The following is a 17,891-nucleotide window of genomic DNA, read 5'->3' as shown; positions in this document are numbered from 1 at the left end:
AAAAACAACATATTAAGGATAAGATGAGCTCTGAATAATGACAAAATAACAAATAACTGCAAGTTTATTTATTTATTTTATTTAAAGTTTGGCAAGGCGGATATTGCAGCACAAAAAGAACAGAAACATAACATGTAATATTGCATCAACTAGACCATTCATAAAACATTTTAAATACCAATAAAATAAAAGACCAATTAACTTCTCTAGTGGCAAACACAACCTCCATCCATCCATCCATCCATCTTCAACCGCTTATCCGAAGTCGGGTCGCGGGGTCAGCTGCTCCAGCAGGGGGCCCCAAACTTCCTTATCCCGAGCCACATTAACCAGCTCTGACTGGGTGAACCCGAGGCGTTCCCGGGCCAGTGTGGAGATGTAATCTCTCCACCTAGTCCTGGGCCTTCCCCGAGGCCTCCTCCCAGCTGGACGTGCCTGAAACACCTCCCTAGGGAGGCGGCCAGTGGGCATCCTTACCAGATGCCCAAACCACCTCAACTGACTCCTTTCAACGCAAAGGAGCAGCGGCTCTACTCCGTGCTCCTCACGGATGACTGAGCTACTCACCCTATCTCTAAGGGAGAAGCCCGCCACCCTTCTGAGGAAGCCCATTTCGGCCGCTTGTACTCGCGACCTAGTTCTTTCGGTCATGACCCAACCTTCATGACCATAGGTGAGGGTAGGAACAAAAATTGACCGGTAGATCGAGAGCTTTGCCTTTCGGCTCAGCTCTCTTTTCGTGACAACGGTGCGATAGAGCGAGTGCAATACCGCCCCTGCTGCCCCGACCCTCCGGCCAACCTCCCGCTCCATTGTCCCCTCACTCGTGAACAAGACCCCGAGGTACTTGAACTCCTTCACTTGGGGCAAAACCTCATTCCCTACCTGGAGTACGCACTCCATCGGTTTCCTGCTGAGAACCATGGCCTCAGATTTAGAGGTGCTAATCCTCATCCCAGCTGCTTCACACTCGACTGCCAAGTGATCCTGTGAGAGCTGAAGGTCACGGACCGATGATGACATGAAGACAACATCATCTGCAAAAAGCAGCGATGAGATCCCCAGCCCACCGAACCGCACACCTTCCCCACCCCGACTACGCCTCGATATCCTGTCCATGAATATCACAAACAGGATTGGTGACAAAGCGCAGCCTTGGCGGAGACCAACCCCACATGGAATGAACTTCGACTTTGTGCCGAGGACCCGGACACAGCCCTCGCTTTGGACGTACAGGGATTGGATCGCCCTAAGAAGGGACCCCCCCACCCCGTACTCCCGCAGCACCTCCCACAGTCTCTCCCGGGGGACCCGGTCATACGCCTTCTCCAGATCCACAAAACCCATGTAGACCGGATGGGCATACTCCCAGGCCCCCTCCAGGATCCTTGCGAGAGTAAAGATCTGGTCCGTCGTTCCACAGCCAGGACGAAAACCGCATTGTTCCTCTTCAATCTGAGGTTCGATATCCGGCCGAACCCTCCTCTCCAGCACCTTGGAGTAAACTTTACCAGGGAGGCTAAGAAGTGTGATACCCCTGTAGTTGGCACACACTCTCTGATCCCCCTTTTTGAAGAGGGGAAGCACCACCCCGTTCTGCCACTCCTTAGGCACTGTCCCAGATTTCCACGCAATGTTGAAGAGGCGTGTCATCCATGACACCCCCTCCACATCCAGAGCTTTCAGCATTTCTGGTCGGATCTCATAAATCCCCGGGGCTTTGCCACTGCAGAGTTGTTTGACTACCTCAGTGACCTCCCCCAGGGAAATAGAATCTGATCCCCCATCATCCTCCAGCTCTGCCTCTACCATAGAGGGCGTGTTGGGATTTAGGAGTTCTTCAAAGTGTTCCTTCCACCGCCCAATAACCTCCTCGGTTGAGGTCAACAGCGTCCCATCTTTGCTGTATACAGCTTGAATGGTTCCCGTTTCCCCTCCTAAGGTGGCAGACGGTTTTCCAGAAGCACTTTGGTGCGGAACGAAAGTCCTTCTCCATGGCTTCTCCGAACTTTTCCCACACCCACTGCTTTGCCTCCCTCACGGCCGAGGCCGCAGCCCTTCGGGCCTGTCGGTACCTTGCAACTGCCTCCGGAGACCTCCGGGACAACAAATCCCGGAAGGCCTCTTTCTTCAGTCGGACAGCTTCCCTGACCACCAGTGTCCACCACGGTGTTCGAGGGTTACCACCCCTTGCGGCACCTAAAACCTTGAGGCCGCAGCTCTCCACCGCGGCTTCGGCAATGGAAGCTTTGAACATTGCCCACTCCGGTTCAATGTCCCCAACCTCCACAGGGATGCCTGAAAAGCTCCGTCGGAGGTGTGAGTTGAAGATCTCGCGGACAGGGACCTCCTCCAAACGTTCCCAGTTCACCCGCACTACTCGCTTGGGCTTCCCAGGTCTGTCCAGAGTTTTCCCCACCCCCTGACCCAACTCACCACCAGATGGTGATTGATTGACAGCTCTGCCCCTCTCTTTACCCGAGTGTCCAAAACATATGGCCTCAGATCCGACGACACGATTACAAAATCGATCATCGACCTTCGGCCTAGGGTGCTCTGGTACCACGTACACTTATGAGCATCCTTATGTTCGAACATGGTGTTTGTTATAGATAATCCATGACTAGCACAGAAATCCAATAACAAACATCCACTTGAGTTCAGATCAGGGAGGCCGTTCCTCCCAATCACGCCTTTCCCTGTCATTTCCCACGTGTGCGTTGAAGTCACCCAGCATCACTATGGAGTCCCCTACTGGGGCCCTATTCAGGACTCCATTCAGGGTCTCCAAGAAGGCCGAATACTCTGAACTGCTGTTCGGTGCATATGCACAGACAACAGTCAGAGTTTTCCCCCCCACAACCCGCAGAGTTTTCCCAAACACAACCTGAAATGCATTAAAACATCTCACAGTCATGTCATAAAATACCATATATATATATATATATATATATATATATATATATATATATATATATATATATATCATTTATAAAACATTTTTAGAGAACGAGGAATAACAGAAAGTTAATCTTTTTGTTTTACTCCTGGGCACAACATATTTCCTATGTCGACGAAGTGAATAATTGGATGTTGGGGCCACAGGCAGAAAATTATGTATGGTGGCCTCATCATGCCTGTCACTCAATGAAGGGAGAGAAGAAGTCGTGATACCTATTATTTGGCAACAGCATTTTGAAACCCTCTTTAACTCATCAGAGAGATCTTTAGGCAATATACCCCAAACTGGGCTGGCATACTCAAGAACTGGCCGATTGTGCTCAATTGCGTCAAAGGCTCCAGTAAAATCGACAAAAAATGCATGAATGTCCATTTTGGGTTTGCTGTTAAGTGCTTCATGCCAGTATTGTAGAATCTGAATCAAAGCAGTGACAGTTGATCTGTTCGCCATGAAGCCATGTTGCGATGGTGCAATCTTTGTAACTGTATCCTCCAGAATGGCATCTCTGAGAATTCCTTCATACACTTTCCCAACACAGCTGAAGTTACAAAAACACAATAACAGCAGCGTAATTAAAATTGTCAAACAGTAAAACTATGAACAATACATAGCAATTTACATAATTTATGCATACCGCAAAGAATTACTGGGCGCTGAAGTGCGGCTTGCTCAATAATTCTCACAACTGATAAAAATGCAGAAAATAAGTCATGAAAATATTATTTTGTTGCTGTTTGAGTGTTTGAGGCTTACTTTGTTTAAAGGACAGCAGAAATAGTGCTTTTTCTCATGAATAATCTGCAAAACATGAATAACACTGCAGATATAAAGATGCATCAAACTATTATAGAAGGGAAATATGAGCAATCGATCTGCAAAATATCTTCAAAGATCAACACTTTAAGAGGTATGTTTATTATTATTTCTTAAATGTATTTAATTTTTGTTATATTTATATACAGTATGTACATATTCTGGTCAACTTTGTTTTAATTGATTGATTTTTAAATAAACAATTACAAATAGTTATTTGCGTAATTGACATTTCATTTTAAGAATTTTCATCAGTGTCCTGCTGTATGACACTTCATCTATTCAAGAGTTGACTATTATAAACAACATTTGATGATATTGTATATATATATATATATATTATTATACTTGTTGTTTCAACAACCTCATATTTACTAAGACAATAGTTTATTTGCAGTTATAGAAAAAAGTTAAAAGGTGAATAAGATCTTTAAAAACTTTGAACAAATGCTGACTTGTCACAGCACCTAAAATGCAAACTTTCCCTTGTACTTTCATAAACCTTTTAACATAACATCTGTAAAGTTTTTGGACAAGTTCTTTGTCTGAACTATAAAGTGCTTATTTTAGCGCTTTCTCTAAAAAAATAATCCACTCATCACATTTATAGTGGTTTTATATGTTTTAAAGTTATGGCAGTTTTTGCACTGGTGGGGCCTGTTGTCATGACTAGCAGTCAATGGAAATGTATTTTTTTCAACACAAAAATCTGAAACTGAGCCAGAAAATTAAATCATTGAACTGTGTTATGGGGTGATGTGTTCCGGGCCAGGTTAGGCGGGCCGCTCTGGGCCAGAAAGTCCAGGGCCACTTTTTAGTCCCAGTCCGCCCTTGGGAGATATTGAATATTTACGGTAATGTAGGAATTCCTCGTCCAACTCTGTGGCTTCTATGCACAACAGTTTTCTGTTATTGAGATGTTTGTGGTGTAGAATGTTACGGTCTCCTACAATATCCAGATTATGTCATCATGTACATTGAGAAATTGAAAAACCAATGTAACAGCAATTATACAAGAGTTTTTTTTTATTTGATGATTCTCTCTTAGTAAATATATTTGTTTGATGGCCAATGTATATGAATATCTAACATAGCAGAGTAGATGTATTGATCTGTGATCACATTCAAATTACATGAAAATACATTGATTAGAAAGGGAAATCCTAGGTCATCACTTTTGTTCTGATTGACACACATGACCCCATGGTTGTTTATTGATCATTTAGGGAAATGGAAGCAGCATAAGAGGGGACATTCAAGAATACTAATGTCTTGATATCAGGGTCTTAATTTGATGTGAAGACACTAGTAAAAAAATAAAATTAACACTCTGATTGATGCCAAAACAAAAACAAAAACAACTTTTACTAACAATGTGTAGTGTGTTACAAATATTCTTTAATGTACCTATATTGGTATTGGAGTCTGACTCATCTTATCCATCAATTAAAGTAAGGGTAATTTGGTCTCAACTTCACAAAGCGTTGGGCTTGGTCTTCAATCAAAGGTGTTTTAAGGAAATAATGCTGATGAGCCAAAACACATTTTTAAAGGGCAAGCTAGTCATGTATGATCATTATATCCTGAAATGATGAGTAGCTGGACCATGCTATGTAATGATTGGATGGAAATAAGTCTAAGTGAGACTCCTCAGGTCAAAGGTTATCTCAAGGCATTATGGTAAAACCCAAGCTATGCAAATATACCCCTTCAGGCAGTAAGGCGGTAGATCGCACAGTCACAATCATGATCCATCATATACATTTATACGTAGTAAAGCAACCTCTATTTTTCTCAGTGGGATGGAATTTTGCATGAATCATGTACAGTAAAGTGATCAACTGAAAACTATTGAAAGGGATCCTACAACCTGACTGACTTGTTATAAGATACCAAAGAGTTATGGTAGTGGCCAGCTCTTACAACTGCCAAATGGAAAGTAATTGCAATATTGATGCAGAATATGCAAATTCCCTTAATTTTACATGGAACAAGCTGGCAACTTGCTTACTCTAAAGGTGACCTTTAGACCTTTAGCTTCCCCCTTGCCCATGACAACATCCTAGAATACTAAAAAGAGATCCCAGGTTCTTTGGAGGAAGAATGTGTGTTAACGAACAAATAAATCAGCATCTAAAACCTTGTTCCTTACTCTTGTTATCTAATCTGGATGAGAATATGTACAAAACTGCACAAAACAGGCCTGTGAAGGTTTCATAAAAGAAATGCTGGCTAGCTTTAAGGGGACATTCATTGACTTTAATGGGATGAACTGATTGCCCATATCTAATAGAAATTGTCGCCTATGGCTAAAGGGGGTGTGGAATTAGATTACAGGTGGAACACAATGCTTTTACGGCTTCTTAGAAAACATCTAATTTAATCTATGAAGAAGAAGAGAGAAGAGAGAAGAAACTGGCAAATCAAGGAAGAGGGAGGGGATGGGGTAAAAACAAACTTTTTAAAAACTAAATTCTAGTAGTGGCAGGATACAGATTAAAGGCAGTTGTATAATTCATGTTTTTGATTTGTAATTTAGCCTCTTAGAAAAGAATCTTATTGAAGTTTTTAAATGTCTAATTGAGAGCATCATTAATATTAAGTGGTTTCAAGCTTAACTGTAATTACAGTATTTTGTGTTTGTGTAGTAGGTTACGACCGGTTTACAATTGGGAGTGGGGTTGGGAGGACCGTGCATCTTGCAAGGTCCTTCCTTTCTTAAATCCAGCGGTGGCGCACTATGTATTTGTGGATGTGTGACATTCAGGGGGGGAGGGGAAAGCTTCAAAAAAAGATGAACAAGAAGGGGATGATGATAATCATATAGAAAATATCACGTGGAGAAACTGGATGTTGCTTTTAAATGTTCACAGTTTACTTCCACTAACTTCAAGGGAGGGGAGAGTAAAACTTCCACGAGAAGCTCCAGTGTCTCATTTTCTGGATCAAGCAGGAGGGACGGATCATGGAAGGACCCCCTCAGAATGACAAGTACTATGACAGACTTATTATCTCGAATTGAACAGCGACGCAACCTCTCTTTATACTGATGCACATTTATTCCATGAATTGTGGCGCGTTGAGACTCGACGATAAAGTGCCAAGAGGAAATGTCGAGTGAGTGTCATTTGTAAAGTTTAATTTTTTCTCTTTAACCGTGACACAATGATCTCGCGCATTTATTGTAGACCGTTTTGATTGCTTACAATAATGATTTAGCCTATTCAGGGTGTATGAAGATGCTTTAGGGGCCGTTCAGACCGAACGCGTAGGCTAATTGCGGTCAAAAGCCAGACGCAGCGCAGCGTATATAAAAGAACGCAGGTGCCTCGAGACACGCTTTTAAGGGTCGACGTTCCTTTATTTTACCTGAAACGGCTTCAAAAAACGCGGCACTCTGAAAAAAGAAAGAACAGGACGCGGCGCAACGGTCAAAGACGTCCGTCTAGCAAGTTTGCTAGTTTTGGGACTTGTAAAGTTTTCTTTTCCTCGTTAACCGTAAAAGAATGATCTATTGCAAGCCGTTTTTACCGTTAATACTAGTGACAGGCAAAAATACTTTTCATAATAAGGAAGCTTTACTGTCTTTCGTTTTGCAAGTCATCTATGATAACAGTAATCTTCTTATTTACCCTCTCTTTTACAGCTAATGAAAGCTGGGCAGAAACATCCACCTCACAGGGAGAGCAACTGTAGTGTTTCCTATTCACCATCAGCATCATCATTGTCAGTGCGAGCGGCGCGCGCCTCAATTTCTCCACATCCTCGGGGCCACGAGAGCGCCAGGGCGGGAAGATGAACATCCAAGTCCTGCCCGAGCACAAACTGTCTGCAGTGGCCCCGTTAAAACAGCTTAACGTGGAGAAAAAGGAAGTGGAGCTGATCCTGGTGAAGGAGCAGAACGGTGTCCAGTACACGAACTCCTCTGTCGTTGCCTCTCCGAGCTCCACTGAAGATGAGGAAAGGGAGACATGGGGCAAGAAACTGGACTTTCTGCTCTCTGTCATAGGCTTTGCTGTGGATCTGGCCAATGTGTGGAGGTTCCCCTACCTGTGTTACAAAAATGGAGGAGGTAAGATCAGTTCGTGTTCTCAAATAACATGCTTCTTTTGATGTTTTAAGGGTCTCCCATGACATTTCTGTGGTCTGTGTGTACATAAGTGAATGCTAATACCAATGACAAATATTGCACTTAATACAATGTGTTTACATATTATTTTGTGGAGCAGCTCACACATGTATTTTGTTCCTTTTTTTATTGAATGTAGATTTAAAACGCTAATGATGTGTAACATGCTGTAATGTGAAATGTAACTGTAACGCTTTTACAATAAGGATCCATTTGTTAACATAAGTCAATTCCTTCAGTATCATGACCTAACACAGAACAATATATTTGTATGCATAGTTTATAAATCTTTGTTAATGTTAGTTAATAAAAAATACAATTGTTCACTGTTAATTCTTAGAGCATTAACTAATGTTAACATATGCAATTTATTTTATTTTAGCAATGTAGTAGTAAAGTATGTTAAAATGAATATGAACCAAGATTAATTAATACTGTAAACTTATTGTTCATTGTTAGTTCATGTTAACTAATGTAGTTAACAAATGTTAACTAATGGAACCTAATCATATAGTTTACCAATGTATACTTACAGAAGAGTTCAGTCATTACTATTGACAAGTGAGTGTCAAGTGGTTCTTAAAATAACAGACTTGTTAGAAACATTGCTCTAGGTCAAGAGGTTTAAAAATAGCTTATTTCGCAATGTCATAAAAGTTGATGTTGTGAAAACTTCATTGCAATTATGACTTATTCAAACATTGTGAACCAGTTGTTTATCAGAACAACCTGTAATTTTTGTTGCAAACATTTTGTTTTGCTAGGCAACTAGTTAGGAACTATGATCAGGGTTGGGGAGTAAGGGAATACATGTAACGGGATTACGTATTTAAAATACAAAATATAAGTAACTGTATTCCACTACAGTTACAATTTAAATAATTGGTAATTAGAATACAGTTACAATAAAAAAGTATTTTGATTACTGAAGAGATTATTTTGCATTTTATTGTCATTTGTTTCATTTTATATTTAGTCCTTTCAGATGGAAACATTTATACATATAAATGATGAAACCCAAAGTGCATTTGAACGGCAGTGAAACACTTTCTTATGATGTGTTACATTCATACGAGCAGACGGAGAAGTAAGTTTGGAGCAGAAGAAATAGAAATAAACTTTGTGTAAATGGTCAGCTTTACGCTAAGATAAAATGCCATTTCTAGCCATTTTACATGCACATGTTACCAGACACGATCATATTTTTTTATCAAGAAAATTCACATTGAATCATAATTTCTTTCTTCTAGTAAAACCTTTGATATTAGGGCAAAAATCATATTCTTGATGATAATTTATTTATTGTCTTCCTGTAAAAATATATAAAAATCCTTAAAACAAGATACATTTCATTGATCTTGTTTTAGAAACAACACTGCATAAGATGTTTAGGTTTTTCAGAGAATGTATTTTTAACATGTGTATTTTGTTTTATTGTACTGACAGAGTTTTTATAGTCAAAACAAGTGAAAAAAAATCTACCAGTGCTGAAGAAGTAATCCAAAGTATTTAGAATAAGTTACTGACCTTGAGTAATCTAACAAAATATGTTACAAATTACATTTTACAGCATGTATTCTGTAATCTGTAGTGGAATAAATTTAACCCTCCCAAAAGTAACCCTCCCAACCCTGACTATAGTGCTGTAAGTCAGACTGACTCAAATTCTACAGTTAATTTACCATGCAGTACAATGGCAACTTTTGTTCAGCTATCAATTTTTTCTTGGCTTCCCTTAGGTATTTTTCAAGTACTGAGTGTAAAATTATGTAATGTATCCCCCAGGTGCCTTTTTGATCCCATACATTCTGTTCCTGTTTATTGCTGGGATGCCACTGTTTTACATGGAACTTGCCCTGGGTCAGTATAACAGAGAGGGAGCAGCTACTGTTTGGAAGATCTGCCCTGTATTTAAAGGTATGTTGAAAATTTGTATACATCCAAATCTGTTGACATGAAAGTTGCTGAGGTGGAATGTAACATGTTCTCAAAAACCTATGTGTCAAATTCACTAAACAGCTGTTTAGTTGTTGGTATTTCTGCACAAAAACCTTCATTGCATTCACTAACCACCTACAATCTAGTTTAAGCAGCTGCAATAAGCACTTAAATTGTGCTGTATCTTGAACCATTACATTTATTCATCGCCATTCCTTTTCATCCAAAAACGGCTCCTTTCTTTGTAAATTAGGCTCATTATAGATTGCGCTTCATTTACAAATAATTTCCGGCACATTTCACATTGCGCTATTACCGCCAGATGAAAACAGGCGGTAAAATTTATTATATTTAAAAGGGATGATTTATACATTATCTATCAATCAAATCAGCAGTAGTTCATCAAATAATGATCAAATAATGGAGAAGAGCTTTATAACCTGGTATATATCCAGATGCGCAGTGTAGTTAAGTGCACTCTCTGTACGTAAAAGAGTTGATTCAGGTGTCTAAATCACAGTATTGGATGATGCTGTACAGTCTGGCCAGAGTTTGCAGAGTCTGCTGCATCCTCTCAAAGCAGTAAGAATTGGCCGTAAGATCCGAATTGTGTGTGGAAATAACCAGCAATTTTACTGGGTGCAATGATTTCTTAGTGAATTTCCCCCATATGAGTTGCAACAGTACAGTAGCAATGATCAGGCTTAGTGATCATTACAATGCATACATTATATGTTACATCAAAAAGAAACCTAAAACAAATGAAGATGGCAACTTTTTGCATTTAATAACATTGTGACTTTGCTCCTCAGGTGTTGGCTACACTGTGATCATCATAGCATTATATGTGGGGTTTTACTACAACGTCATCATAGCGTGGTCACTGTATTACTTATTTGCCTCATTGACGAGTGAGCTGCCCTGGCTCAACTGTGGTAACTTGTGGAACAGCCCCAACTGCACAGATCCACAGCTCATTAATGGCACCTTCTTGGGTAATGGGACCTCCTATGCCAAGTACAAGAACACACCTGCTGCAGAGTTCTATGAGTAAGTTCTTTGAGTTCTAAATTACTTGTCTTTTTGTTTAAAAATAATTGTCTTTTTGCCTTGTGTCTTTGTCATTGTAATTGAGTGGTTTCCTTTTCCTTCCTTATATACTATTGTTTCACAAGTTTCTTTGAGTAGTTTATTTGAAACCTGTCTCTGTCTCTGTCAGGCCATGTTGAGGGGTTTTGATTTAGCTAACCATTGCTGACTGAGGAGACAGCCTTAAGGGAGGTTTTCTAGCCTAAATGAGTCAGGCATTTGCACAAGTTTAGTACCAGAAAATATAGCAGGTTGATTTCCAGCCATCTTTCTAGCTGTTATAATTTTTTTAATGGAAGGATGAAAGTTGCTGAAGCACCCAGATGTCTTATTTTTTTCAGTAATCTACCATTTCTGCAGATTTTTTAATTATTTAAAACCATACTGAAAATTAGAGTTGTTTTTTAAAGAAAAAAAAAAAAGTTAAATAATATGTAATTGGTTTTCTGTATATTAAAAAAGTAATAGTGTAATATTGCGGACATAGAATGGCAATTTAATTTTATTTATATATACTGTAACTCATCCAGGTATTTCTTCTGCCTGTTGCTGCTCTGGGGTAGAGCACAGGCACAATGATGAGCTTGTGGTATGGGAACACTTTTGCTTAACAAAATTAGGTCAATATCACTGAAACTTGTATGTGGCACCTGAAACTCCTTCCTACACTTGATATAGGGCTATGTAAGAAGCTCAGTTCCGTAGCTTTTGATGTTGACTGAAAAAAAAGGCACCCGTTTGCACTTCAAAGGAAACCAATCCTTTCCCGTGCAAGACAAAATTGGGCTCCCTGTGTTAGGGAACACCAGAGGAATGCCTTGAATAATGAAGAATTTTTTTTGTCTTGCTGACTTGTTAACAACCAGTTATGAACAAAAACAGAAAAATCAGAGAGACACTTGACATCGGTGTCTAGTGAGAGATCATTTTGTCTTTCATTTCCATTGAAATGTAAGCTTATGGGCACAAAACCATAGATGCATACCAAAGGCTAGATACGAATATGAATTTTATATAAATATGAATACTATGTATATACTGTATAATATACAATATTGCACAGAAGTTTTAGGAAGAATAATGCTATGAATAATTTTTATTCAATCAATTAACTATAATATTTGGTTTGACCACCCTATGCCTTTAAAACAGCAGTAATTCTCCCAGGTACACTTGTGCACAGTTTTTCAAGGTTGTTGGTAGATAGGTTGGTTCAAGCATATTGGAGAATTGTATGTATTTAGGCAGTCTCAGTTTCTTCCGTCTCTTCTTTACAGTAATCCCAGACTGACTCAATGATGGTGAGATCCGGGCTCTGTGGGGCCATGCCATCTGTTGTAGGGCTCCTCGTTCTAATTTGTTTCTATTCTATTTGCAAAAGGAATGCTTGGGAATCTAAAATGTATATTTTCTATTGACACTTAAAGCTGGAGATATAATATAACCATCTTCAGACAAATGTTTTTGTGAAACTACTAATGTGCCTTTTGACTTTTGCACAGTACTGTGTTTACATATATTTAAATGTTTATTGTTTACATGCGCAATTTGTACTATTTACATTGATATGTAGAACAAGTGCTATAACATACTGTCTTTAACCATGGGTGCTTTAAGGTACATCTCAAGTCTGCGAAGGCCGCCTTCAAGTCATTGGGCAGGGGTGGAGATACTTTGCGTTGAACATGCACTACACAGAAAAGTTTAATGGTTGCACAACATCTCCGTGTCAACAACTGTGTCTCCCGCTTAAAGTGTTTAGAAGCGCTCCTTCCGCAATCATGGATAGGGGAAAATGGGGGGGGCACAATGTGCTGGGCATCATGGGAGTTGAGGGTTCCTGGGCTTGAGTCTGTGTAAGCCCGTGTGTTAATGTGCCCCTGTATCCAACCAGAATTTCAGCATTTTGTTTTGGTTGAGCGCATATTAACAAGAATAGAGTTGCATGGGCTCTTTATTATAATTTTATGTTTTGTGTGTGTGTGTGTGTGTGTGTGTAGAAATGTACAAGAAGTACAAAAGAGGGCATAATCAAAATAATGCATGATATTGTCATTGTGTGAAGACTCGCTGGCCAATTAATTGATACAGTGCTCAGAATGCTCGTCAGAATGCTTAGTAAGTGTGCACCTATGTTTCTGAACCATGTATCTGCAAACTGTGTTTGGCGTGATTGGAGACGGCATTACCATTGCGTTTTTAAAATGCTGTGTTAAGTTGAAAATAGATTTGAAGACCCTGTGTTCTGTTACATTCAGCTGTGCTCCATCTAGATGTTTGATAGAATGATTTCGCCTTGAGTGTGTGTGCGTGCGTGCTTCTCCAGACTGTAGAGTGCTGTCTTTGGCCCGTACAGAAAACCACGCTGCACTCTGATGGAGTTTATTGCTTTGATGATTCCTCCCATTTAACTTAGAATTTTAATCTTCATACTTCAAACACTAGCATTGCAGCATCCTTTATCAGATTGCTTGCTATGAGACGTTTCTGTTGACAATCAAGTTACCATTCACAATCACAACATAATCAACATCAGAATTGAAAATAAGGCCCCCCTTTGTCAATTTTGTGTATAGTCAGGTAGATGTCACTGAATTTCGAATTCAGTGAAAAGTCACATCATGCATTTTCATTATTGATCATCGTTTTCATAATCGCTTTCACTACTGAGTACTCGTGCACATCCCTATACACAAATCAATCCAAACTTTTACTCTCAACATGCAGTGAAAAGATCTCGGTGCTGAACTCTCCATATTAAAAGATCGATCTTGGGATTTTAAGAATCCAAATTGGAATTTTTCAAATGAGTATCGCAATTAATTGGAAAATCTATATATTTATTCAGCCCTAATCCCAATTATTTTTAGTCGTGCATTCTGTTTTAAAGGTTTAGCAAAGCTAAATCCATACCCCCTGAGTTATAGTACTGCTTCACAGTGTGGTTGTGAAATTATACTGTATGTCTGCCTCTTTTAATTATTATTATAATTTTTTTAAATCTCTTTTTCTCTCACACTGTCTTGTAGACTCTGTTTTGTTCTCAGTCACTGTTCAGCTATTTCTCTCACTTTCTCTCTATCCTGTTCTCTTTCCCTGTGTTGGATTGGTTTCCCACCAGCAGTGCTTTGAAGTGTCATTTCCCCAGCTGTCTTATGTGTGTGAGGGGATGTGGAAAGCTGTCATTTCCTGCGCTCTTCCTCCCTCACGCTCTATTATAATAGTCTTCGGCCACCGGTAATCCTGCCATCTTGGGACAGCACACAGTGCAATAGAGAACATTCATTAGTCACACATACAGCATAGTTACACACTCTGCAGGTGTGCCATACACTGAATATTAGATTAAGCAGAGTGCTGCTCAGAATAGCTAAAAATGACAACGAGAGCCACAAATCCATCACAAAAAAAGGTGTTTAACCAGTAGCTGACAATCCTGAATCTTAATCAAACACACTAAGTTCATTGGCCTCACACAAAACCCTCATGCCACACATTTTTCGAAAAACAACCGACAACCAGACAAAAGCAAAAATATAGACATACGACAAGCTCAACAAAGTAAATTTCATCAGCTTGTGCACCACCGACATATCCTTTGACTACATTGTCTCTGCTAATCTTGTGAAGTTTTAGTCTATCACTGTTTGTTGAGAATAATGAACAGTTACTGCTCTGTTGTATTGTTTTACACAGTGGGTGTCCTAAATCTAATTATCTCATCATTACTAAAATCATGTTACATCATACGCAGTCTCAGATTTAATGCTGGGCTGATGTCATAAAGACAGAAATAGATTTTGAGGGAAAAAATTCTTACATTAGATTTTAACCATAATTTAACCTTACTTTTTAGCACTTCAGGAATCCTACCAAAACAACAACAACAACAACAAACAAAAAATCTAATAAATAAAAAACAGTAAATCCAATGAATGATTATCATGAAGTTTTAATAAATTACCGTAGGGTTGTGTTTCAGTAATTAACCTACTTCAAATCAGCAAATAACTACTGTGTTTAGCTACTACTAATGAGTAATGTGATATAAAGGTAAGAAGTCTCACAAATGCTATTGCCTGTAAAGGGATGGTCAGAAATTGCAAAAATCAAAACAAAATTTAATTTGAACTTGTGTCAGCAAGAAGGATCCATATCAACCACTAATGTGCGGCTTCACAAAAAACATTTTCGACATTCTGTTATTTGCTATGAAAACAAACATAATACTCTCCAGAGTTTAGAAAACTGTGAAGAGATCTCAAATGCCATCATACTTCTCTTCTGGTTTGTTTTCTGGCTGAGAGCACATGGCATAGGATATTATTGAAATCATATGAGTTTGGGTTTTGCTTGGCAAGGACAGGACCTGTGATGAATGGATAGCTCTTGAGGGAACACTTGCCAAGATACTTTCCAATCTAATGTAATTACTGAATTAGAGAGGTCTGTGCTCACATCTGTCCTGACCCAGCCGCTGTGAGAGAGTTTTAAGCTTAATTTATACAGCTGAAAATGACAAACTTTTTTCTCCTGGAAGAACTAAAGCACCCTAGTTGAACTAAGTTGGCGTTTATACTATGTACAGCATTAAAATAAAAAATGAGTTAATTTAGGGTGACGTCACTGTGTTTTACGTACTGTTACAGCCAATGAAGTAATGGCAATAATCCAGGTCTTTCTCTCTGTGGATTGCCGAGTGCTGTATTGTTTCTTTTCCATAATAAACTTCACGGAGCCACTTCCACTTTTGGCTGATTTCGTTTAGGTTAGTAATTTATCTTCATAAAGATAACTTCATAAAAAATGCTATCTTCACACATTTGCTGTCTTTATGGAGTTGTTGAACAGCTGTTTATAGGAAACAGTAAAACAAAATCGAACCCTGTTTTTAAAGTATGCAACAGTTAAGACTTGGATTAAAAAACACAACTCAAAAAGTCACACAACCCATATCTAAACACTTTTCTTGTATTCAAATGAATAGTTGTAATAATCATATGTAGCCTATATGAAACTGTAATTAGTCATTTTAAATGCAACTCATTTGGCCCATATTTTAATCCACATTTCTTAAAACACAGAAAGTTTCACAGATTATGGCAGTCCAAAATATATTGTGAAAAGTAAATAGACAAATTAGCCTGCAATTGCATTTTCTTACTATATTTATTCTAACTCACCCGTGCATGTGAAATCCATGATGCCTCCACTACACATCTTTGGCATTTTCTGCACCTTGGTTGATAACAGGGTATGAAACTAACTATTTTTACCCAATTTTACAGCCAACCTTATCCAGTTCACATAAACAGCTATTTACAATCCATGTACAGTAAAATGTGAACTGCTGGATTTAAAGTGATTTAAACTCAAAGCAGCCCCTGAGATGGCTTGAGATCATTTGCAGAACTCACATAAAGAAATAAACTGCCAAATGAACATTGGCACAGAGAAGATAGACTCTTCTTATGCGCATTCTGTGAGAATTTCTCGCACTGTGCTCATGAGCGGGAAGTCTCAACAAACCTCAAATCAGAGCACCATGGGAGCACCTTTCACCTTTACAATCAAATGTGTTCCTGCAAGCACCTTTGTGTCTCAAGCATCTCTTGTCAATTGTCAGTCTTGACCTGTTCAGACCTGGTATTAACATTCATCTCTGGTGCAAAACGTACAGATCATGAGCTAAATGACCTTCCACTGTTCAAAATGTACCCGTCTGTTGGTTAATTTCATTCTGTGTTTGAGAGTAAAAGATATGCACATTGCCTGCTTTATCATGACTTATGTACTTGTAGATGGTAGTTTGTAGTGTAACACAGTACTTTAGTTTTGCAGTATTTGGAAATTGCGTGAGTCACGTTTAACTCCCAACTGCAGAGTTTTCGCAATATGCACATATTTTAGGTTTTCCGCAGGTAGCAAGACTTTCTATTTATTTGTGGTTGTCTACTACTGCTCAGGTAATTAAAATAGCCAGCTAGCATTGCCTGATAGACATGATCCCTCAAACTTTCAATGTGTTGCATAATATTGATACTGATGCAGCTGCAAGGAGAACATGAAAAATGTCAGCAAACGAACACCTTGTCAGAACAAAAATGTCACTGCATTTTGTCATCATTGTCAGATCTGTTGCCATAGAATTTAAAGTGATGGTGTTTATGATGTTTTATGGTTAGAAAGATAATCCAGGATTATATTTTTGTCTATAAGTGCATGTTTGGACTATATATAATGGAAAGGACTTTTGGCATTGTGCAGCACCCAGTTTTGCACTATTTACCAATGATGTGTCAGTCTTGTCTTTTGTAGACACAGTAAACATCCAAGCTTTGGACTTCATTACTTAATTAATTACATAAATTACAAAAAATCTGATGATCCCATTATTATTATTTATAAAAGTCAATATCCAAAGCAAGGAATTAACCAGTTTGTTCCTGATTCTGCCACATCACTCTGTTACTTCTAAGGGGATTAGAAGTCTGCTGCACAGGCCTTAAAATGAAGCACGTCCCTAACAGGCCTGACCGCTACCGTGAGATTTCAAGCCTAAACCCCAAATTGCTCACTGTTTTTAGAATTTAATCTCCAAGTAAATAAATTTGTTGCAAAAGGCTGTAGTTTATGTCAGCATCATAGGCAATGTGAGTAGCAGTATAGTAACAGTAAACATACACAGTTTTTCAAGGAAAAAACGATTGTTTAACTGCAGCTTGTGTTTATCACAGGTGCACAAAGATTCAACGTTCTAAAGAAGTTCAGGCTGCAAAAAGGAATTCTTGTGACTGTTGCACTGTTACACATCATTTCAGATTGTTCTGCACCAAACTTTGCTTTACACTTTGTTTTATAGCAGCTTTGCAGACAATAATGCCTTAATTCCCCCAGTGAGCAAGCCATACGACAACTGTGGAAAGGAAAAACCCCAACTCACCACTCTCTCGTCATTTA

General features: G+C 39.0%; 1 protein-coding gene across 1 annotated transcript in view; it reads left to right on the top strand.

Moving 5' to 3' along the window:
- The first annotated feature begins 6,601 nt into the window (after nt 1-6,601).
- Nucleotides 6,602-17,891, top strand: part of LOC127632769 (sodium-dependent noradrenaline transporter-like) — a 36,360-nt gene continuing 25,070 nt past the window's right edge. The window contains exons 1-4 of the mRNA XM_052111567.1: nt 6,602-6,766; nt 7,422-7,847; nt 9,690-9,821; nt 10,655-10,892. Coding sequence (XP_051967527.1) covers nt 7,571-7,847; nt 9,690-9,821; nt 10,655-10,892 — 647 coding nt within the window. The 5' untranslated portion in view covers nt 6,602-6,766; nt 7,422-7,570. The remainder of the gene's footprint in view (nt 6,767-7,421; nt 7,848-9,689; nt 9,822-10,654; nt 10,893-17,891) is intronic.

The sequence above is a fragment of the Xyrauchen texanus genome, chromosome 1 (genome assembly GCF_025860055.1).
Source record: "Xyrauchen texanus isolate HMW12.3.18 chromosome 1, RBS_HiC_50CHRs, whole genome shotgun sequence".
In the NCBI taxonomy this organism is placed as follows: Eukaryota; Metazoa; Chordata; class Actinopteri; order Cypriniformes; family Catostomidae; genus Xyrauchen; species Xyrauchen texanus.
Note: the sequence above shows the minus strand (reverse complement) of the source record. Positions and strands in the feature narration are given on the sequence as shown.